The sequence below is a fragment of the Oryctolagus cuniculus genome, chromosome X, assembly GCF_964237555.1.
Source record: "Oryctolagus cuniculus chromosome X, mOryCun1.1, whole genome shotgun sequence".
Classification (NCBI taxonomy): Eukaryota; Metazoa; Chordata; class Mammalia; order Lagomorpha; family Leporidae; genus Oryctolagus; species Oryctolagus cuniculus.
In genome coordinates this window covers 74,553,890-74,570,308 of record NC_091453.1, presented here as the reverse complement: position 1 = coordinate 74,570,308, position 16,419 = coordinate 74,553,890, and the positions used below count along the sequence as shown (strand labels likewise).

General features: G+C 41.9%; 1 protein-coding gene across 3 annotated transcripts in view; it reads left to right on the top strand.

The window, feature by feature from the left end:
- The window catches only part of DOCK11 (dedicator of cytokinesis 11), a 213,951-nt gene that overhangs the window by 63,385 nt on the left and 134,147 nt on the right, over positions 1–16,419 (top strand). For all 3 annotated transcript variants that reach the window (XM_002720256.5, XM_051827332.2, XM_008272922.4), the window contains exons 7-10: positions 10,882–11,016; positions 13,257–13,434; positions 13,825–13,904; positions 15,150–15,233. In XM_002720256.5, the coding sequence (XP_002720302.2) occupies positions 10,882–11,016; positions 13,257–13,434; positions 13,825–13,904; positions 15,150–15,233 (477 nt within the window). The remainder of the gene's footprint in view (positions 1–10,881; positions 11,017–13,256; positions 13,435–13,824; positions 13,905–15,149; positions 15,234–16,419) is intronic.

The following is a 16,419-nucleotide window of genomic DNA, read 5'->3' as shown; positions in this document are numbered from 1 at the left end:
TTCCATAATACGTATTTTCCACGAACTGCTGGAAGTACTTGCGCATGCTTGCTTCCTGCTTCCAGCTTGGGTTGGTTCAGGCAGAGGAGAGAGGATCAACCCTGAGATAAGGTGAGCAGCTGATTCAGCTGTGGCAGAGTTGGGACAGGCAGAGGTAGCACTGAAGCAAAAGGCCAAGAGGGTTTGAGACATTCTGAAAGGAATTTGTTTCTGCTGGGTTCCTCTTTGCAGTGAAGAATATTAATGGAGCTCAGAAGTGACTTGGGGAGATGACTCAGGTGTGCTGTTCTGAGTCAGTTTCCTGATACTGGAGGTGGGTTTATCTTTGGTGCTCCGGCATTCTCTTGCTGGCAAGGACTGCCAGCCCACACTGGTGAGAGGTTCAGGCAGCTTTAGCAACAGCCCTGTAAGTTGAGAGCAAAGAGCCATTTCTTATCAGCAGATCCAAGCTTTGAGAGCTCCTGTGAACTCACAGCAGATCAGCCAGGAAGCTCCAGCAGTAAGATCTGGGTATTTATCACGACTCATTGGCAAATAATGGCCTACAGGAGCCAGGCCTCTTGCATGTTATCTGGGTCTCCTTGACGCACTGTGGCTGGACGCTGGCCTGCAGACCTCTTTGGGGGTTGATGGAGAATAAAAGCAGGGCACCTTGTTGCCTCTCAAAGTGAAGTACAATTGTAAGGGTGCTTATTCATTGGAAACTTTCTGAATTGTAAAAATTATGCAGAATCAGTCCCTTGGAAAGTTTGAAACTATGCACAACAGCTTTAAGCTGTTTTATAAACAAGTCTGAGTCCTTTTCTGACATTCTGATTGCTGTAAGAAATAAGAGAATCGGTGGCCTGTGTTGTGGCACAGAGGGTTAAGCCATCACCTGCAAAGCCAGCATCCCGTATGAGGGCTGGTTCGAGTCCCGGCTGCTCTCCTTCTGATCCAGCTCTCTGCTATGGCCTGGGAGAGCAGTGGAGGTTGGCCCAAGTCTTTGGGCCCCTGCACCAATGTGGGAGACCCTGATAAAGCTCCTGGCTTTGGATCGGCAGAACTCTGGCTGTTTTGTCCATTTGGGGAGTGAAGCAGCAGATGGAAGACCTCTCTCTCTCCCTCTCTCAGTAATTCTTTCAAATAAATAAATTTTTCTTAAAGATTTATTTTATTTATTTGAAAGGCTGAGTTAGAGAGGCAGGGGGCCGGGGGAGAGGGAAAGAGGTAGGTCGGTCTTCCATCTGCTGGTTCACTCCCCAAATGGCTGCAATGATCCAGGCTAGGCCAGGCAGAAGCCAAGAGCTTCATCCAGGTCTCCCACATGAGTACAGGGACCCAAGCACTTGGGCCATCTTCCACTGCTTTCCCAGGCCATTAGCAGGGAGCCAGATTGGAAGTGGAACAGCCAGGACTTGAAAAGTAACCATATGGGATGCCAGCACTGTAGGTAGCAGCTCAACCCGCCATACCACAGCGCCGGCCCATTCATAAGATCTTTAGAGAAAGCAACTCCCTGACCTGAAATGTGATACACACTTTCTCACACACATACTCAGAAGTATAGCAGAAGTAATTGGTATAAGGGCTGCTTTAGAAAGGTAAACCTCTGCTCATGAGCTGCCAGAGAGTTTTGTGAGAATGTTCTAGTCAGTGATGATGGGCTGTAGTGAGAAAGGGCTGCTAAGGGGATGAACCCCAGTTATTCATTTGGGAAGCTTCTAAGACCCCCCTATTTATATGATGTTGTATTTGCCCCATTGTATACCTTTCCCCCAGCTCTGGTCGTGTTGAGATACAGCCCGCGCCATTTTCTGCAGCTGGCATTCTTTTCCCAGGCGTGCTTGCTGAGCAACCCTGTTGCTGGCTGAGAACCCAGCCCTGAGAAGCCCGGGCTACGGGAGAGCCGCTAACAGTGTGCTTCACTCCGCAAGCCGCCGTGCTCGGTGCCCTTGTGCTTCCTTTCACTGAAGAGGTTGCTGGCATCATGCGCCTCTTGCAGAAGCTCTTTGGGCTATCTGGGCACATTGACCATTTTATTCAGCGCTTGTAATTTGCTTTGTTCTTAGGATTCATGTTAAAACAGGAGAACATTGTCATAGTGACTAATTTCCTCATTTGTGCTTCCTAGTTAATAAGAACACACCCTTTTGCCACTCTTCAATTCCAGGAAAAGTATTGGAGAGAGGTTTAATGTATTGTAGAGAATGCGTGAGCACTTAGAAACTCCACTCCTAATAGAAACCTATTCATTCACATTCTGTCTTTGCCAAATAGCTGCTGGAAACATCTTATTTATTCCATATTTTTCCTTATCGGTGAAGGAACTTAATGTGGACTAGATAGCTATGAAATTGGACATGACCTTCCCCTGGTATTTGGAGCTATTTTTCCTAAGGGATATAATGATATGTGGGAGAAAAAAAATTTGACCTTGAGAGTGTTTTTTTCGTTTCTTAAAAAATGGTTGCAGATTCTTGGCCAACCCTGGGACACCCACCTTTATGCATCTTCTTGGCTCAGTTGGGTCACATTCCTCTAGCTCCCTCCTCCCCATTCTCAGCAGTTACACGTTGAAGTGTCTTGGTATGTTATCAGGGTTGCAAGTTCAACTGCTTGATGTCTGACTCACTTCTGGTACTCTTTCTCTCCTTCCTTCCTTTTTTTTTTCTGCGTGAGAGACAGTCATTTGTTTTATATCCAGAGTCAAAAGTCCTCACTTAACTCTTGGTTATTATGGGAGAGCTTTTTTCCCCCTCTGCAGTGGGAGAATAACAAATCAAAAAGAATATCTTACCTAAGAACGCACATAGAACATTAAAATGATTGCTGGGAGGTCAAGATCACTGTGTTTATTGGAACAAAAATAAGAATTTTTTATTTCTCATACCTAAGTCCAATTGTATTCTCAAGTCTACCAGATTGTCTCTTACATCCAACAAATGGATTATACTCATTTATTATGGAGAAGGGATTTCTCACTGTTGTTTTGTACATGTTTTGTTTTCCCTTGTTCATTGGTCACTGTTCAAAAGCCATTTATTCGGTGCTTCCTATGTAGAAGATGCTATTAGGAATCTATGAATTCCTCACCAAATAGATATTGAATAGTTTATTGGTTCAAGGTATTAACATTGCATGGGGTAGAAAGAGGTGTCACATGTAGAGCCTAATAGTTTTATGTGGAGATGAGACACACAGTAAAGAATAATTATTTAAAGGTAGTATAGAGACCAGGTGCTATGTAGTCCAGATCTTTGTGGTCTGGGTCAGAGAAAGCTTCCTGAAGAAGGAAGAGAATCCGAAAGGGGATAGTGAGTATGGAGGCAGTACAAGAGGACTTCATAGAATGAAAAGGTATGTGTGTTTTGGTGCAAACATTTTGAAATCCTTATGTATGAGAGGCCTTCAAAATGTTCATGGAAAATGTGTATTTTGAAAAAGCTGTATTCAATTATTGTTAACACCTCCTTGGATGTGCATTAGCAGGAAACTGGATCAGAAGTAGAACGGGAACTCAAACCCAAGCACCCCAATGTGGGATGGGAGCATCTTAATCACTGAGCCAAACACGTACCCCTACAACTCAGTTTTCTGTCTTGGGGTTCCCCCCTCACTGCTTCTTTCATCTTTGCTTAAAACAGTTCTGAGACCCAGTTAGTCTGTTCTCCTGCTTTCTCCTTGCAGTTGCTAGCTCTCCCTTCAATTCTGAGACATTAGCTAGGTAGGTTCCCTCACCCCATTTTCCACGGCTCCTGCCCTAACTACTCGGCCTCTTAACCTCCAGAGTTTCCTTTCTCTAGGCTTCTGTTTTATGTCATTTAACAGAAAACATAAGTAAACCCTTTCAAGATTTTTTATATAAAACGATAAAAGGTTTTCCTGCTTCAGGGATACTAAATTTTCCTGCTGTTCCCCCATCTTTGATGCCACGGAATGACAAAAGGCGTCTGTTCTTGCTGCAGAAGGGTTGCAGAAGGTTGTCATCCATACCGCTCTGGGACCTTCAGGACACTTGGACTTAGCAGGACCCAATTCTGGAGAATCATGTACTTTTGCTTTTATGTTTTATTCTGGGTGATCAGACTGAGTAACAGTATCTGTGTTACTCACCAATTAAGATGGGGGAATTTTCAGCTGTGTTCACCATCTAGGAAATTTTAAAGGCAAGGAGGAGGAACAAAAATACATTGGATAATACCATGGGAAAAGTCTGTGCTAACAAATGCATTTTTCATTTGTTTACTCAGCATCCATTTTTGCAAAATTTATATTGCATCCAGACATTGTTATAGGTACTGGAGATAGAGCAGTAGATGGAACATGGACTTCAGTGGTCTAGAAAAAGACCACAAGCCAAAAACAAATAGATAATAAGAAATATTTGCATGGGAGGGGGAGGCAGCGTCATGGCACGGTGGGTTAAGCTGCCGCCTGTGATACTGGCATCCCACATGGGCGCCAATTTGAGTCCTAGCTGCTCCACTTCCAGTCCAGCTCCCTGCTGATGGCCTGGGAAAAGCAGCAGATGGCCCATGTACTTGAGCCCCTGCCACCCACTTGGGAGACCAGATGAAGCCTCTGGCTTAGGCCTGGCTCAGCCATGGCCGTTGCAGCGACTTGGGGAGTGAACCAGGAGAAAGATGCATCCATCTCTCACTCTCTAACTCTGACTTTCAAATCAATCAATCAATGTTTAAAAAAACTTACAAGATGCATTTGGATAGGGATTACCATATGAAGAAGATAAAACAGGGTGCTATGATGCAGGTAAGTATGCATTGAAGGCCACCCGTAGGAGGTGTGATTAAAGCAAAGAGATGAAAGAAATACGATGGTGAACTGTGTGGATATGTAAGGAAAGAGATGTAGAAACAGGGAGTGCAAAGGTTCAGAAAAGCTATGAGGAGCAGCATGATTACAAATGAAGGACAATAAGTACCAAGTCCAGATTATATACAGCATTGCAGGATATGGTGGGGATTTTAGCTACTATTCTGGCCTTATGGGAATCTGTTGAAGGGTTTCAGCAAGATTCTGAATATGCTTCTGATTGCAGTTCTACCAGTGATTTGCCTATGTGAACTTGAATGAGCTCCTTCATCTCTGTTTGGTGTTAGGTAAAATGAGGATAATGATATACTTAGTCTGAAGTGACACTAAGAAAATTAGCTGTTGGTTACAAAGGACTTGAGGCCTTCAGCTGAAAGGTATGCTTATAGATATGGTAGCTTTAGAATGATATAATATAGATCAAAGGTATTGATGTGGTTTTGGTAATTCCCGCTATTCTACTTAGTCATTATTTCAACATGTATTTTCCTTTTAAATAGTAGAACAAATGTAGACCTGGATCCTAAATAAATAGCCACATCTCAGAATTTAAAAAAAAGTCAGGTTCTTTATTTCCTGTTTGGTTCAATGTAAGAGACTCAGGGTGCCACTTTCTTCTTTGAAAAAGACACCTTAAAAACCTCCCAGAAGTTGAAATCTGACATATGTAATAGAATGTAAGAATGAGAAGAGATCTTGCACATCTTTTAGTATGTTGTTGAGCACAGATTTTTTTTTTAAGTCCTCACAGTGCAAATCATGTGCATTTGGTATATGAAGAGTTGGCATGGGGAGGATAGCACCCAGCCTGGGAAAGCTGCTGTGTTGTTTGTTCAAGTTCAATGAAATTACTTGTCAGTCATGAAAAACAGTGTTCCTGCGGATCAGGTGGTCTGTTCCCATCATCGGACCAGTGAGGAAACCGAGTGAAGCGGGGTCTTGAGCTGGCCGGCAGGAAAGCCTGGCTGAGGATCAAGATAATAACATTTTCAGACATCTGATCTTTCTAAGTGCTCTTCAGGCATCACGTCTCCCTCCCCAGATTCACAAGCTCCCTGCCTCAGTGTCGCATTCAGACGTCATTGTGATGTTACAGGAAGTGACTTCCTGTAATTTCACATCCCTTTCCCTCTCTGTTATAAAACTGTGCTTTGCTAATATTGGAAGTGGTGGCTGCCACACGGCTTCATTGCTTGGTGAGGCAGCAGTACATGAAGAAAAATTTTTCACAGGCTGTAATTTCACTCTGTGCCACAAATGTTTGACTGTATTTTTCTTTCTTCTGCCCCCTCGTTGCTGCCGCTTGGGGACTCTGCAAGCATATTCTACAGACTGTGCCACCAAAGCTCTCGACTTTGACTTTTAGATTTGCTCACAATTCAAAGTCTAATCTGGTTGCAATTTTTCCACATACATTTTTTCCTGGAAATGATACTCTACTTTTTGTCATGCATAATTGTTGTGATAACTCTTAAAAAGTAGCGTTTTGCACACAGTAAATGTTCAGTAATATTCTGTTGAAATAAGCTCATAATATGTAGTTAGGTATTCTGGACTTGTCTTTTTTTGTTTGTTTGCTTTTTAAGATTTATTTACTTACTTGAGAGGCAGACTTACAGACAGAGAGGCAGAGACAGAGGTCTTCCATCTGCTGGTTCACTCCTCAAATGGCCACCACAGTTGGAGCTGTGCCCATCTGAAGCCAGGAGATTCCTCTGGGTCTCCCACATGGGTGCAGAGACCCAAACACTTGGGCCATATTTTACTGCTTTCCCAGGCCATCAGCAGGGAGCTGGATCGGGAGTGGAGCAGTCAGGACTCGAACCGGCACCCATATGGGATGTGGGCACCCCAGGTGGATGCTTAACCTACTGCACTACAGCGCCAACCGTAAGGGTCTTGTCATTTTAATAACAAACATGAACATTGCCATGAATATAAGCAAGTGTACATAGGTAAGTCATATTATGATTGTTTTTTCTTGTGTATTAATTTAGATTTCTTCCAGTAAACTTAAAAGGAGGTTATTTGAATGAGAATATATACACGTATTGTCTCATGTATATATTGTTTCATGTATAAGAGATATGTAAGAAACATACACATACCCTTATCTTTATATCCTAATGTGAGAGTACTTCAAAAAGTTCATGGAGGGGCCGGCATTTTGTCACAATGAGGTAAGCTGCCACCTGTCACTCTAGCATCCCCTGTCAGAGCACTGGTTTGAGTCTCTTTCTAATCTAGCTCCCTGCTAATGCACCTTGGGTCCCTGTCACCCATTTGGGAGACCCCAGTGGACTTCCTGGCTCCTGGCTCCTGCTTTTAACCTGGCCCAGCCTTGACCATTGCTGTCATTTGGGGAGTCAACCAGCAGATGGAAGATCTTTCTTTCCTTCTTTCTGTCATTCTGCCTTTCAAATAAATAAGTAAATATTTTTTAAAGGTTCATAGAAAAGTAGATTTAAGATTTACACACAGAAATTTTGGAACTCCTTGCATAGTTGCCTGCCTTCCTTCCTTCCTTCCTTCCTTCCTTTCTGAAAGAGCTACACAGAGAGAGAGAGGTCTTCTATCCAGTGGTTCACTCCCCAGTTGGCCGCAATGGCCGGAGCTGCACTGATCCGGAGCCAGGAGCTTCTTCTGGGTCTTCCACATGGGTGCAGGGACCCAAGGACTTGAGCCATCTTCTACTGCTTTCCCAGGCCATAACAGAGAGATGGATTGGAAGTGGAGCAGCCCGGTCTCGAACCAGCGCCCATAAAGGATGCTGGTGCTTTAGGCCAGGGCATTAACCTGCTCTGCCACAGCGCCACGCCCCCCTTTTTTTTAGAGATTTATTTTACTTATTTGAAAGCCTGACAGAGAGAGGTCTTCCATCCGCTGGTTCACTCCCCAAATGGCCACAATGACTGCAGCTGGGCCAGTCTGAAGCCAGGAGCCAGGAACTCCTTCCTGGTCTCCCACCTGGGTGCAGGGGCTCAAGCACTTAGGCTGTCCTCCGATGCCCTCCCAGGTGCATTAGCAAGGGGCTGGATCGGAAGTGGAACAGCGGAGATTCAAACGAGCGCCTTGCGCTGGCGTTGCAGGATGGTACTTTAACCCACTGTGCCACAGCGTTGGCCCTGCATATTTTCTTCAAAAAGTTCGTGGAAACACACATTATGAAGACTCCTCATATAATAATATTTCCTTGAATAACACTGGAAAACAAGATAATTATTCCTCTTTGGACTCTTTTCTGCTAATACCAGGTAGTCCACATGATCACTCCCTGAAATAAAAATTGTAGCATATATCAGCCTAACTTCATTAGAGTGTTCCTCACACTGGAATACTTTTGTTATTCAAAAATCAATGACATTTAATTGAGTAAAAAAAAATCGCTGCAAGCATTATTATTTCTTTTTGCTAGTTTTTCTGAAACACCCCTTAACATGCTCATATACGTTCCTTGCTCGTGCGATGGAGAAATAAATTGTTAAAGTTTCAGATAGTTTGCCAAAAGTTAAGTAGTTTGCAAGAATCATCTTGCCAAATAATACTCTTTCCATAATTAAAGCTCCTAATATAGTCAGAGATCATATTGGGTAATCAGATGGATGATGGAAAATGGCAAGCTGAAGTCGTAAAGCCAGATTCTATAATTAAGAGAAGAAAAATGCAGGGGCCAGTGCTGTGGCATAGCGGGTAAAGCCACCACCTGCAGTGCTGGCATCCCATATGGGCAGTGGTTTGAGTCTCGACAGCTCTACTTCTGATCCAGCTCTCTGCTGTGGTCTAGGAAAGCAGTGAAGATGGCTTGCAACTGTGTTGGAGACCCAGAAGAAACATCTGGCTCCTGGCTTGGATTGGCCCCGCTCCGGCCATTGCAACCATTTGGGGAGTGAACCAGCAGATGGAAGACCTCTGCCTCTCTGCCCCTGCCTGTCTATAACTCTGCCTTTCAAATAAATAAATAAATCTTCTAATAAATAAATGATAATTTAAAAATGCATTCCCAGGGCTGGCACTGTGGCGCAGCAGGTTAAAGTGCTGGCCTGAAGCACTGGCATCTCATATGGGTGCCAGTTTTAGTCCCGGCTGCTCCTCTTCTGATCCAGCTCTCTACTATGGCCTGGGAAAGCAGTAGAAGATGGTCCAAGTCTGTGGGGAGCAACTCGGACTAGACTAAGTTACTGGAATTAAGACTTATTCTATGCATCTGCTCTCCCACAATATGGCGCTGAGAAGGGAGTAAACAGCTTCTACACAGGTGCCTCCAGTTCGACCAGTAACCTGCAGGAGCTGATCCTGCTCCTGATTGGAGGAGAGCAGCATGCTCAGCGTGTGGGTAGCAGAGTTGGGATTGGTGGAAGAGGACTATAGAGGAGAGAGACAACATGCACCAGGAACATCTAAAGGGAATATCCGGATAACATCTGAGCAGCCCCCGAGAGAGCCGGCCGGTGGTGTGCTGCTTCCCCGTGGAAGTGGGGAAAATGGCAGGGGGAACCGCCCTTCCACGGAGGTGGAGGGACGGCAGCCAACCCGGGAAGAACCAGCAGCAAACCCGGGAAGGGCCGAGCAGACAAAAGAACAGCACAGGGTCCTGTGTCGTTCCTCCGCGAAGAGGGGGAGCGACACAAGTCCTTGGGCCTCTGCACCCCATGGAAGACCTAGAGGAAGCTCCTGGTTTCGGATTGGTGCAGCTCTGGCCTTTGCAGCCATCTGGGGAGTGAACCAGCGATGGAAGACCTCTCTCTCTGTCTCTACCTCTCTCTCTAACTATCTTTCAAATAAGTAAAATAAATCTTTTTTTAAAAAATGCATTTCCTTAATAATCACCAAGAGAGTGTTTCCTAGTCTCTTCTCATTCCCATCCTGAAGTGATTTCAGATCCGTAGTCCTGGAGAATTGCGATAGGAGTAAGCTCTACCTTTCACTGTGACAAATGCTTGACACAGCCTGCAGTTTGTGAGTTACTGAAAGAAGCCTAAATCCATCAGAGAGCTGCTTGTCCCCTTTTCTCACCTCCTTCACCAAGTTTCAGGACTCTGTGGAGGTGAGAGTAGAGGAGTGAATGGAATTAGGTAGTCTACCTTTTTCCCTGACCTGTGAGCTTTGCAATAGTAACAGGTTATTCCTTCAATGTTATGAATCTGTAACTCCAAATGGCACATTCCCATCAGGCCTATTGATTTAAATCTCAGCATTTGGGGTACTCAGCAACAATGGTAGGCTACTAATGACTTTCTGTGCTTCCCTGTGGGAGCAGTATAGGCTGGACTTTTAGCAGCTTGGACACTGGTACAGCATAGGTAAGCGCAGAAAAATATGTAGGGAAGATGTGTGTGTGTGTGTGTGTGTATGTAAATATATATATACATATATAAATACATAGATATATATGCCACTTGGATTTCTGATTATATAAACCAAGTTAAAACATCCAGTCATGACTTGGAATTAAGAGAAAGACGCTATAGTGAGAGTCAGTGATTCAGATGTAAAAATGCTTTATAAATGTTCAAGGGTTGAATCTTGCTGTTCTTCACTAGATATTTGATTATCTGAGGGTAAATCACTTGACATCATATTATCTATCTTAACTGAAAAAAGATAATCATAATTCTTAAAAACTTATCTGAGCTTTCTGAAGAGCATCCAGACACAATGCCAGCAAAGCCCTTTAAGGGTTTTTCGTTCGGGGCCAGCATGTTGGCATAGCTGGTAAAGCGCTGTCTGTGACACCAGCATCCTGTATGGGTGCTGGCTCGAGACCCAGCTGCTCAGCTTCCAATCCCAGCTTCCTACTAATGGCCTGGGGAAAGCAGCAGACGATGGCCCAAGCACTTGGGCTCCTGTCACCCATGTGGGAGATCTGGCTTCCACCTGGCCTAGCCCTGGCAGTTGCAGCCATCTGGTGCGTGAACCAGCAGATGGAAGATCTCTCTCTCTCTGTCTCTCCTCTCTCTGTTACTCTTTCAAATAAATTTTTTAAAAAAAGCTTTTAGTTCAAAGAAACTAAAATTCAAAAGCATTATGTATGTAACAAATGTTATCATTGCTGGGTTGTCCTTGTAGGTTTTCAAGAGACGGTATTTTTATTTGACTCAACTTCCTGATGGTTCATATATTCTCAATTCCTACAAAGATGAGAAAAATTCAAAAGAATCTAAAGGTTGCATCTACTTGGATGCCTGCATTGACGTTGTTCAGGTAAGATTGCCAAGGTAATCTTTCTCTTTCTCCAAGAGGGTTATTGAACCTTAAGAACTTCAGTGTTTTTCTCTCTTGGTTAATGGCTCCTCCCTCCATCCTCTAAAAGTTTCATTCTAGAAACCTGAGAATTCTCTTCAGTGCCCCACGCTTACCTAGTGCCAGTGTTCACCTGTTGATCAATTCCTCCAGGGTGCTTCCGGAGCTGCTTCTCTTCTATTTCCACAGCTCTTTTTCTCATTCTCGCTTTTATCCTCTCTGGCCCAGAGTCCTGCCTTCTCGCCTCCTGATTTGTTGGTCTGCTCCAGTCTGTTTTCCTAAGACATACACTGGATCCTACATGTGGCCATTTTAAAACCTTTTTGGCCCTTGATTTGTTGTCGTGCGGAATGAGCGCTAAAGCTCTTAAGGCGTTTAAGGCCTACCATGAGTGGCCTCATCTTCCTTGCACCCCTTTGTATGTGCTGTGCGCTGGTCACCCCAGTCCACTCCATGCATTTTCCCTCACTGGGGACTTTTCTTACATTTTTGTTTCTTCTTGCCACATATTTTCCCCTTCACTTCCCATTGGAACCTGATCTTTTAAGACTCAGCTTAAATGCCACTCCTGCCATGAAAGGTTTTGTTTCTCTCCTCAACCTCTAGTCCAGGAAGTGGAACTCCGCCTCACTTGTGCTACCTACCACTGCCTTTTCCTGTATCCTGCCAGTGAATCAACTCTGCTTTGTGATGCATTCGGTACATTCTTTTCAGGATTACTGGGACCACGTCTTACTTCTGTATCTTTTAAAATAATTAGCATGACCATGCACACAGTAGGGACTTAGCACATGTTGACTTGAATTACTGAGGAGGCACGGACAAAGACACACTAGGAAATCAAGCGCAGAGAGAGAATCAGAATAGGAGGTAAATTGACCAAGGGATAGGAGCCCTTACTGTGGGGCTGGGGTATGTGGTTGACTTAGGACTGCTGAGCTGATTAAGAAGCAGGAAATGTTGGTTCAGCGTCCTCAGTTTACCTGACTCTTAACTTTGAAAATTATAACATGAAATTACTACTGTCTCTGTACTCTATCGAATAACATGTATTGAGAATAAAAAGAGAAAACGCCTTGAAAAGTGTGAAGATCTGAGAATAGAAGGTGCTTTCATTAATGCTCAGGAAGAGCTTTCTTGTCTTCCTGGAAGAAAGAGGGCACATATAAGTTCTGGATTTTCTCAATTAGTCCTAGTCCCGATTGACCTTTCTTTGTATTTCACCCAGGATCTGCCTCTTCCATCTATTTATGATCCCCTCTCCCAAATATTTTCAAACATATAAATCTTTATGACAGGCTACAGCAGTTTAATTTTATCCTTTCCGATACTTTGAAGATGAAAAGGAGGAGCTTTTTTTTCATTCTTTCCTGAATAATGACCATGCAGTGGAAAATTCTTGATTCATGAGCCTTTCTTGAAATTAACATGATGGTATTTGGGAGTATGCACTGTGCCATTTCTTTTGTCACAACAGAGAAGGTGGTAAAGTAAAAGAATGTGTCTTTAGGTTTGGGAGAAGGAGACTTATTTTCCTTGTGTGCTAGTATTTAGCATAGGGCCACTTCCATTCATGTTATTTAGAGTGCGATTGAATGCACATCAACTTTAGTCTTCTTTTATGCTGCTGTGATATATTTGGTGTTATGCATGTTAAAATGAGCTGGATTATCCCTGTTGCATTTTGAGTTGATACAAAGTGAACACCAGATTTGTTTCAGCTCACATTTAAGCCTCTTTTAAAGATCCGATTTCAAAGATCTGTAAATATGCAAGGAAAACTTTAAGCATGGTGAAAAGAGTAAAATTTTTGCTTGTGTTTCTGGTGGTAGTTTGATTTTTTTTTTCTAACTCTGAATGATGTCGAAAGGCCTTAACTGTTACTTCTTAGTAACAAGTAGTCCTTTACACTTGATCTTAGCCAAAAGGCAGAGAAGGGATAACAAGTAGTCTTTTATGTCAACTTTATGTATATACCACTGTGCTCAGTCCCAAGGGGAACTGAAATGATATGTTTTGTATGGTTATTCATCGTCTTAACAGTGTCTTATTTCTTGTTGAAAGAAGCAACTAGTTCATGAAAGTATTGACGCACATGTGTGCTGAGCTGAGGTAAAAATAAATAAATGAATGAAATCTAGTACTAAAAGGGCAACTAAAATTAACTGAATGCATGCTTTTTTTTTTCCTCCCCTCTCTAGTGCCCCAAAATGCGCCGTCATGCTTTTGAACTCAAGATGTTAGATAAGTATAGCCATTATCTGGCTGCTGAAACTGAGCAGGAAATGGAGGAATGGTTGATAACTTTGAAAAAGATTATTCAGATCAATACCGACAGTTTAGTGCAAGAGAAAAAGGAGACAGTAGACACTGTACAAGGTCAGAATTTTTCAATGACTCATTTTTGAGGTAAAGCCCTTGATTTTAATCCTTGGGAATGTCCTTTGTACTGGGTGAATATAGAACTCTTAATTGTCACGGTTACTTGCCTTTTAATTAAAAGTGACTATGTGAGTCGATAGACTTTTTAAAAAGTGTTGATGTTGTATAGGCTCTGACACATGGGATATAACCAAACTAAAACAGCTAGGAAATTCATGGCAGATTTTCAGAAGTCCATTAAAGCTTTCCCTATGCTTTCATAATCAAAATTCTTTGCAATAAATCTAGTAGGAGAGGATGGGATGGGAGAGATAGTTAGAACATTCCTCCTAGGTGATTAGTAATGGTCTGTATGGTTTAGAACATCTGCTTTTAATGAATTTGCAGATGATGAAACTAGCAGCCAAGGCAAAGCCGAGAACATCATGGCCAGTTTGGAAAGGAGCATGCATCCGGAGCTGATGAAGGTATATCTTTTTTTATGGCAAATTGCCTTCAACGGGGACAATGCAGGAGCAGCTATTAAAGTTTTAATGCTGGATTCCATTTGGTGATGTCATTTCTAAGTGAAAAACCACAGCAAATTGGTCAAACAGGTAGAGACTGTGAAAGGAAAGTTGCACTCCTAAAGACGGCCTCGTAAGTGCCAACTGACAGTTTGGAAGATTTTATTTTTTTCTAGATACCAGAAAGTGCTTTCAGGTTTTTGTGGCTTTATTATTTGACCTGCTACTTATTCAATTTACTTTACATCATTCATAAAATTATTCTTTCAAGGGGCTAATGATGCCGATCATACATATGACATTCAATCTAATGCTTTATACATGTTACTTCCATATGCAAATCATTTAGTCTCCCTATATACAATTATGAATATGAGTAATTTCATCAGCTAAAGATATGAACAATCATTACTTATGTTATTTTCTCTGTTCTTTGGAATTTGGAATGGACTGATTTTGAGAGCATGGATATGATTATCATGTGGCTCTTAGTAGGATACATATTTCACTTTGCAGACTTTGTCTTAGACTAGGTTAGAACCCATTTATTCATTTAAATCTTTGTCAGACCTCTTTGTATTTTTATTTTATTTCTCTTCCTTGACTGCTTAGTTATAAAAATTTAGAAATTTTTTTCTCCTTTAAATTTACTCCTCTCTTAAGCTTCAAAGCTGTTTTTCAAAATTTAGGAACATACTCCTGTTCCTCTGACATGGACTTTCTGTGATTTTTTTTTGCATTTGGGTTGTATTTTCCTCTCAATATTTGTCATCCCAGTGCAGCCTCTTATGTGCTTCCTAAGGTGATGTAATTGGAATTGAAATATAATATTCTTTGTATGTATACACACACACACCAATTCATACAGTGTGGTGTTTTTGGCTTATGTCTGTTTTGCATTATAAATCTCTTGAATTCCTTTTTGTACTGACAATGGGATGAACAATATTCTTGGTATTGTGAATAGGCACATAGAAGGAATGAGAATCTGACCTACAGCTAATAGTGGGTCCTAGTGACGGTGATACATCACTCCCAGCCAAGCACGTGTCCTTTATTCATCTCAAGTACATGGAAATGGAGAACGTTATATTTTGATGCTATGTCAAATTGCTACTTTTACATAAACGTGTATATTTAAATGGCATTTAATACTGTTTTGAAGGAAATGAAATGATTTTATGAATACATCTGTTTTCATTTCAGTATGGAAGAGAAACTGAACAGTTAAACAAACTGAGTAGAGGAGATGGCAGACAGAATCTCTTTTCTTTTGACTCAGAAGTTCAGGTATGAATGATCTGTTTCTTTTAATGGTCTTAGAATTGTTGCTTATTCAGATAAATAACGTCTGTGAAGTATTGAAATCACTGAGTTTTATGCCAGTGGGGAATATAGATTATTGTATGTTTATGTTGTTCGCTTTGAACAGGTAGCTTGACACCTAACTCTTCACTCAGGAAGATTGCTGTATATGCAAATAGTGTATTCTTTTCACTTCATCTTACGCCTCAAAATGGAAAAAGTATCCTTAAATATGGCTTCAGTGTTCATGTAACCCATGAAATAAAATTATGATCTAGTGGCCATGAATACCTACAGTATAAGGAACACCAAGTCACATGAAACATATATTTTGCATGTTTGATACAGGGCCATAAAACTGGGATAATTTTCATGTCTGGCTTAACCCTATTTTAAATGGAGAATGGCACCGGGGAATACAGACTTATGTTCATATTTGTATATATTTTAACCTTGTTACATGAGTTAGTTACTTTTCTGTGTAAGATACTGTAGCTAATTTAAAATTCCATGACATTTTCTAATTAAGTTTGTTTAAATTGAAAAAGTCTGCAGTATATAAGTATTACAAATATTTTTTCAAACTGAGAAATGAGAAAATGAAATTATTTGTGGGTGGAGGTGAACTTTTAAAATCCCCCCCTTTTTAAAAAAAGATTTATTTATTTGAAAGGCAAAGTGACAGAGGAGAGGCAAAGGGGGAGAGGGAGTGGGAGCGGGAGGGATGGGGCAGGAAGGTGGGGGGAGAGAGAGATCTTTCATCCACTAGTTTATTCCCCAAATGCCATGATGGCTTGGGCTGGGCCAGGCTGAAGCCGGGAGCCCAGGTCTCCATTCGGGTCTCCCACATGTTTGTAGGGACCCCAAGTACTTGGGCCATCTTCTGCTTCCCAGGCTCATTAGCAGGGAACTGAATCAGAAGTAGAACAGCCAGGTCTCATACTGAGATGTTAGCGTAACAAGTATTGGTTTAACTCAGTGCACTACAATGCTGATCACTCTTTTCCCTTTTTTGACCTATTTCTAATTTAAAACCTTTTGATTTTGTTTGAAATAGAAAATTATGCATTACATAAGCATTATAATGTTTTCAGTGAAAAGATTAAATAATTGGGTAAGACTTACTTGCTGTTATTTCTTTTTTGCTTCATATTGTTTTCTAATTAAAATG